Source organism: Pocillopora verrucosa, chromosome 5 (assembly GCF_036669915.1).
Source record: "Pocillopora verrucosa isolate sample1 chromosome 5, ASM3666991v2, whole genome shotgun sequence".
Lineage (NCBI taxonomy): Eukaryota > Metazoa > Cnidaria > Anthozoa > Scleractinia > Pocilloporidae > Pocillopora > Pocillopora verrucosa.
The window spans coordinates 2285405-2293083 of NC_089316.1; the positions used below are offsets into that span (position 1 = coordinate 2285405).

The 7679-nt window shown below is 38.0% G+C and overlaps 1 protein-coding gene across 7 annotated transcripts in view; it reads left to right on the forward strand.

Annotated features, from left to right (window-relative positions):
• Positions 1 to 6132, forward strand: part of LOC131787521 (protein argonaute-2-like) — a 149266-nt gene extending 143134 nt beyond the window's left edge. The window contains exons 1-7 of one of the 7 annotated variants that reach the window (XM_066166619.1): positions 84 to 137; positions 330 to 409; positions 2755 to 2811; positions 3172 to 3441; positions 3910 to 4046; positions 4603 to 5163; positions 5470 to 6132. In XM_066166619.1, coding sequence (XP_066022716.1) covers positions 4718 to 5163; positions 5470 to 5542 — 519 coding nt within the window. In that variant the 5' untranslated portion in view covers positions 84 to 137; positions 330 to 409; positions 2755 to 2811; ... (1 more) ...; positions 3910 to 4046; positions 4603 to 4717 and the 3' untranslated portion in view covers positions 5543 to 6132. Of the gene's footprint in view, positions 1 to 83; positions 410 to 2754; positions 2812 to 3171; positions 3442 to 3909; positions 4047 to 4602; positions 5164 to 5469 lie in introns of those variants that run through there. The other 6 variants (XM_066166618.1, XM_066166616.1, XM_066166617.1 and 3 more) reach the window with 6 other exon arrangements.
• The last annotated feature ends 1547 nt before the right edge of the window (positions 6133 to 7679 follow it).

Here is a 7679-nt window from a genome sequence, read left to right on the forward strand (position 1 = left end):
GTGGGGATGGAATAAGTACTGTACATTAATCTACCGTGCCACTCATGGTAGAGAGAAAATTAACCTCATACCCAAGTCTTCGGCAGCCATGTCCAGTTTGGTCATCAAGATTATGGCTAAAGAGTAGCGAATTGCAGGTGGAAAACGCACGTTTTCAGCGAAATGCGCTTAGAGTTTGGTATTGAGGCATGTCCCAGGGTCCAATGATCTTAGATCGTAAACTATGACTGAGAAAAATGCTGATCGGGAGGATTTTAGGGGCGCAAACCACCTCCGCGTTAACAACGGTCGAAATCGGAGTGTGCAGCCTTCTCTTCGTTTTATAACAGGAATAACGTTAACGGTGATGGCAAAAAGAGCTTGAAACAGCAGAGATCGCCAGAAACTACAACGGACACACAAGATGTTGGTAAGTTCTATTGATTTTACCTGTAGAATGTTCATATTTCGAAATATTTATCGTTGTAAATCGACCTTATTTCTTTCTCGATACCATTCCTTATAACTTGTTAAAATTCTCAACGGTTTCTCTCATAACGTAACATCGAGTCAGACAACGCATGACGCTTTCACGAGTTAATCGTTTGCTTTTTCTCGAGACGTGAGCTTGGTCCGCCTGTGTCAAAACTTTTCTGAAAGCTTCACCAAAGAAAATGCTTCATGACGACTATCAGAAGATCATACGTTCGAAACAAAAGACATGGCAATCTCGAGTCCAGGGTGAAGATTTTTGAGTGTCCTGTTGTGTCTCACAGAAAAATCTATGCTACAAATACATCCCAAGAACACTAGAATGCTTCCACATTGAGCCGGGGACTCAAGTCGTGAAGAATTTGTTAAGAATTCAACGACAACATGGATGGGAAAAGTCACATGCACAAATATAGATAGTCAATTGAAGAATTAAAACAACAAGGATCGTAATTAAACAAGCAAAAAATTTCAGATGCAGCTAGGAAAGGGGCCAAAGAGGGAAGAACGTATGAAAGTAACGTTGGACTAAACTTGAATTTGTCCGAGACATCGGGAGAAGTCAACGTAACATTGTCAAATACTGAACTTTGTGCTGTTCACTTTAAAAGGCAGAACAAGAAAAATATATGTAATACCAAAATTCACACAGCGACCATTTATCAGAGAGGAAAGTTCGACGATTACAAATTCTACAGTTTTCTTTTATTTGACACGGAAACAAATTCGACAGGGAGAAACTGCAGAATACCCTGCCACTCATTTACATGTCATTGAATAAGAATAACATTTAGTTCATAAATGCTCATGATGTTTTCATCAAGAGCAAATACTCCATCTTGGAAAACGGTGGAGGTCAGTATCCGAAAGTGAACCAAAGCTCGTTATACAAGCACCTCTTTCCAGAAAGCTTTGATGCTCATGATGCACTGGGTGATGTCATAACCCTCTGTAGAATCTTTTTCTCTAATAAACTTGTCTTGTCAGTTGAATGGGTGGTAAACAAAAGTTAGTTGATGTCTGTTGAGGATGCTGTTGAGGATATAAACTATCTTGACAGTTGCCATCACCAACTCATGTCGTAGTTGCAAACTTTACAATTGTAGTGGTTGGAAAGTCTTTGCATGCTCAGATACTGAACTTAGCAAAATTCTATTCCATTACATATTGTTTTGTGACAAAGAAAATAGGGATCTTTGGAGTAAGATTTATTTCTTTTCCTTTGGTAAAATTTCAAGATTTGCTGGGCCATTAAACATATTTGTGTCCTTGCTAGTGCCTGTTAATAAAAAAATCCTTATGACCAAATTTGAGATGGAGGAAGAAAACACAAAATAGCAAAAAGCAAGAAAACTATGTTGGTAACCCCTATTTTCTTTGGCTTTTAATTGATCAGCAGGACAATTTTCACAAATTGTGAAATTTTTGGGAGATTTCACTATTAATAGGAAATTGAAAAAAATCAAAGGCAAAGCCAAATTATTGCTGGCGAACATCTCCCTTCATGGAGCCTTAGCTTAGTGACGAAAATCATTTTCTCTCTATTTACTACAGCAAACTATATTCCTAACCTTGCTCCTCACCTTTTGATGGCTTTTAATGAGCTAGAAAAGCAAAAATGTTAAAATTTTCAAAAAAACAATATACTGACGTGTGCACCAACATTGAGCAAAAACTCTATGGAGCCTCCTTTAAGCCTACAGACTAGAAGGCCTCATGAAATGAACTCTTTCAATTTGTCCTGGCATTTTACAGCAGGGTAAAGCTACCTGATCCTGTGAGTTTCCCCATCAACAGCGTTTTGTAATGTGATATAAGTCACCCCTCATTGATGGGTTATCCTTTGCAAAGGAGATTGAACAAGAGGTGATAAAAGGCCAGTGCTAAAAAGTTCAGCTTTAGAAACTTGTTACACTGGCCGATTCACATTATCAACTCAGTTGATAAAACCAGATTATCTTCATTTGAAAAAAACAATAATTTGGACTGCAACACATGAGTAAACATTGTATAAAGGAAGTTGAAGACATGACTTTATTAGCAATGCTTAATTGTTAATTAAGCAATTGTTAATTGTTAACAATTAAATCTAACTTCAAAAAATGGTGGCCATGGATAAAAAAAAAAAAGGGAAAATATTCATGTTTATACCAGCATGTTTATGGTACGTCACTTTGTCATCAAATATATTTCAGCCAACACCAGACTGCTTTCAACATTTTAATCCTCAAATCTCCTGTTGGTGTTAAGGAATTGTTTTTCCTTTTTTTGTGTGACTTGCAGGCTGAACTTGATGTTAAACTCCCAGGTGAAGATGGAGGAAGAGACAGGGTTTTCAAGGTTAGCATTTGCTTTGATATACGTCACATACAAGACATAGTGTACAATAATTAAATAATAATGATAATAATTATAACACCTTGGTGATGGTCACATTTTGAATGCAATCACTCTTTTGCATTGAATAAATGATAAACAATCAGTTTAGAAATAAACTTTAAGTACAGGGTAGTCTGCAATTTTTAACTGTTACTTAAGATGTCATGCTGTCTGCAGATCTTTATAAAGATATAATTGAGACAGTTTTTGTTGCATTTGCACTGGAAGGATCACTACTGAAAATATACCGTTTATAATTGTAGATGTACTCATACTAATGGATAAAAATATTTTAATGCTTATTATTATTTTACCCACAAGGTTAAAATTCAGTTTGCTGAGCTTTCTAGTCTTTAGGAACTTAACAACTTTTTGAGTGGAGAACAAAATGGCAAAATACCTCAGAATACAGTACAGGCATTGGACATTGTGGTGCGACAGATGCCATCAATATATTACACCCTTATTGGAAGATTATTCTTCGCATTTGATGGTCAAGGAAGATGCCTGGGGGAGGGGTGTGAGGTGAAATTGGTTTTTATTCAAGTATTCGCCATTCTGAGTGGAAGGCCATGCTGGTAAACATTGATGGTGAGTTGCTGCAGTTTGTAAAATCTCATATAATTTTTATGTTCTTACCATTGCTTTGAAAAAATTTGAGGAATATATGAAATGTTGTCTACTCAGTAATGTTCAAGTCTCAAAAAGTTCATTTTCAAGAGTATACTGTAATTCTGAAAATGAGGTACTGTTTCCTTTTGAAATTGAGATTCCCAGTGTTCCTGATCATGAGCCCATTAACCCTTTACAGTCCTTATCATCAGTATGTATCTTCTCCATACTGTTTTCTAAACATTTCCTGCCGAGCTGACAAAGAGAATTTGGTTAACCTTGGTGACCATTTCCTTTATTTCTGTGACCTTAATGTTTGTCATTCGGGGGGGGGGGGGGGGGGGTACTTCAAAGAGAGATTAGATGCTAGTCACTGTTAGTTATCAAAATGGTTAAAGAACTGTCTAATGTTTACATGATATTCTCAGTGATTTTCTGTACTTTCAGTCTCTGCAAAAGGATTTTACAAGGATCAAACTGTTGTTCCTGATTTCTTGTGTGAAATGCTAAATGTAAAACCCCACAATCTTGAAGACAGCAGATTTGAACCTGACAGACAGAAGCTTGAGAATTAGCCATACGCGGTGAGTTGTTGTGTTTTCTGTTCTCTAACCATTATTATCATAAATATTTGTGTATGTAGGTCTGTTCATTGTGGTGGTTTGTGAACTGTGGTGGGTTTATACTAAGCTGAATAGTGGCTGTATATTCGTTTCTTCAACCGCTGTGCACATATATGAAACGAGAGTCGTTGAAAAATCCACCGAACAAAGTTCAGAAGGATACTCTTTGCTAGAACTGTGAACCCCCTCAGAAGAGGATGAGTGGACAGTGCTGTGTACTTATTCAATGGGTAGTGATTTGGTGTCAAAGGAATTGAGTGGCGCTACTAACGATCCAACTTTTGATTATTTACGCCCTAAAGGCTCTACTTTTCCGTTCGTATTACATGTTGAAGCTTCGAATAAGGAGTACTTATGTACAGAAACTTTGATCACTAAGCGTTAGGGTAGCCATAAGTGCCCCTGTGTTAGATCCGTTTCGTAAAATAGACCGATGGGAGCTCTTTCATTACATAACAAGTAGAGTTTGAATTCAGTTAGGCTTCCATAATTTTCTTTCATTTTTTAATTCTCTCAGGCAGAGAGTTTGTTTTCTAAATGGTTCGTGGAAAATCCAGGCCTGCAACTGATCATGGCTATTCTCCCCGAGAGAGACAAACAAATCTATTTAGTGATAAAACGTGTCGGAGACAATGTCATTGGAATTCAAACACAGTGTTCAGTCAAAACACGTACACCGTACCAACCCCCAGCTTTCCGCCAACATCGCGTTGAATATTAATTCCAAACTTGATGGAATTAATCATGTCATAGATGTGGGTGAAAAGTCGCCTGTTTTCCGAGAACCTGTTATTGTCTTTGGCGCCGACGTCACCCACCCTTCCCCGACTGAAAATGGAATTCCTTCAATTGCTGCTGTTGTAGCAATTATGGACGCTAATGCCGCTAAGTACTGTGCACGAGTCCGAGAATCACTTTTGTTGTGGTTCAGAATCGCCATCATACGAGATTGTTCTGTGAAAACCAAGGAGATGAATTTGGCAAAGCAAGGAATGTTCCTCCTGGTACGACAGTGGACAGCGGTATCACACATCCGTACAAGTTCGACTTTTATTTGTGCAGTCATTTTGGAATCCAGGTACTTCAGCTTGAACATAACATGTCGAGTATTTACTTTAAAAATGGTGATTGGGGGCTTGATTATTCTTTGTCAAACAGACCCTAACCTTTCCTTAGGTACATTTTAGCACAGACTTGATGACTAGTATTTTTATTGGAACTTGTGTTCAAGTTATTACTCTGTCTCTATGTCTTACTTTGGACTGTCAGTTGCTTAAAGAACGTTTGTAACTTTTTAGCACCGCTAGTCCTTACCAAACATGATTCCTCTTCCGAGTCAGTTTACTTGTAAAGTTTTATTAAAAGTAGAATCTTCTTGTTTCAGTATCGACCTGGAGAAATCTGCAAAAGCCATCGAAGTCAACGCTAAGATGAAAGGAGCCATGTACTTTACTTAGCTGTTCAGCGGGAATATGATGTGCACATGCGCAATTTAACGTATTGGCAGTGACGAAAACAACGAAAGATGGAAACTGTTTGGTTGTGTTATAATTGTTATAAATTAATAATAATCAAAGTTTCACTTCTCCTTACGATTCATATATGTTGTCTTACAAACAGTTTAGGAGATTAGACATGCTTAGCAGCCAGAGGGTGTTTTCTGATATAACACCATATTATCCAGTCTCAATCAGAGGGAATTGTATGTCCGTCAGAAGAGAGAATTACCGCTTGGATCTGGGAATTAAATGGTCCAGCCAGAATTAGCAAACAAGACGATTTTTGCTAGGAAGACATTATTTAAATAACTGCTCGTGTTCTCCTTATTTTGTTAAAAATAAAAAAGGGTTGGGCTGCTTAGAGGTATCACGCTTGATTTGAGCAAAATTATATTGAAAAAATGAGGTAAACTAGATTCAGTTCAATTGTTAATATTATCAAAACAGTTTGTATAAGAAAAATGTAAATTGAAGAGACATTGCCTCCTCACAAATGTTACACGTTGTGATAGAAAAGACTAAATGTATTAAAATAGTTGTTTGACATAGTTTGATGCTACTCTGGTTTTAAGATTTAACGAATGTAACGGAGAAGTTACAATTTATAGACCCAACGTTTCGACACTCCTGTCGAGTGGCTTCATCAGGGGTGATCAAACGTTACAACAAGAGGTCCTTTTATACGCTCTCTAATTAGCTGCCCTTTTTTCTGACGAGGTGTAAATAGGCGTCAGGAAGTAAGTAAATAGCGTCGGTTCGTTGTTCTTTCGTGACAGGATCCTTGGGTTGGCAAAAATATGCCCCAAAGTCTGAAAAGGTTTTTGAGCAACTTTAACGTTGTGGCCATTCAAAATTCTCTTGATGGGTTCCGTAACACCCTGAATGTAGGGAATAACAGCAAAACCAGTCGCTGGTTCCCTCTCATCAGTAGTGCTACTAGTTGTAACTGGTTTTCGGCAGTTACGGAGCGAGAAAAGTTTCCCATTTCTGCCTGCAGTTTGTGGCTTTCTTGATTTGTGTACCGTTCGTAGGTTAAGTTCTTTTGTTTTGCAGTTCTAACTAAAGTCAACTTAGTAAATATTTGAATGAAGGGGTAAGTTTCTAAAGAAACTGTGGTGCTGCGTCGGTGGGAGAGTATAGCAGGTAATTTAGTGTTAACAACTGGGTTGAAAACGTAAATTAGCCACCGTAAAGAGTAAAAAAGCTGACGTTTCGAGCGTTAGCCCTTCGTCAGAGCGATTAGAGGAATTGTGGGTTGTGTATGGATTTATATGTAGAAAGTGGAGCTACGCCATTGGTGGGAATATGGTGACGAAAAAACAGGAATAAATTAGTTGAATGAAAAGCGCTCGTTGATTCCGTGGGGATTAAGGGTGCCGATTTGAAATATAAATTTTTGTTCTAGTGTTTTACGGCTTTCCGAACTGCCTAGATGTAAGGAAAGGCCGCAAACTGCCATATGCTGTTTAGAATGATAAGGAAGATTAAAGTGTCTAGCGACTGGCTTGGATGCGTCCTTGTCATTTATTTCCACATCGCGAAGGTGTTCTCGGAATCGGTCACCCAGTCGTCTTCCTGTCTCGCCGATGTATAACTTATTGCAATAAGTGCAAGTTATGCAGTAAATAACATTGGCGGAGGTACACGTGAAGTGATCAATGATCTTAATGGATCTTTTGGGTCCCGATATTTTCTCTACGTTGTGAATGAAAGGACAAGTTTTGCATCGTGCATGAGTTGCCAGTGATATTGATATTTAAACATCTATCTTTTTCGTGAAGAGCTCAATGAGCAATTGAAATTAAGTAAATGAAATTCCAAAGGCGTATTTCTACAGTAACAGCATTCGCCGCGTTCAATGTGTTATGATGTGAGCTGGAGACATGGGTCGAGTACGAAAATACAAAGCCTGTTGGAAAACTTCCGAGAGAGATGATTTTCTGAGAAATTTACGGATGAGAACAGAATATACTGTTGTTGCGTCATAGTGCCTGGTTAAGACAATTCGAGAAACATACGTCTTAAGCAATTGTCCTTCAGCAAAACAGAAAAACGAGAAACGGGACACACGGTTAACAGGATCCTTAAAATCAAT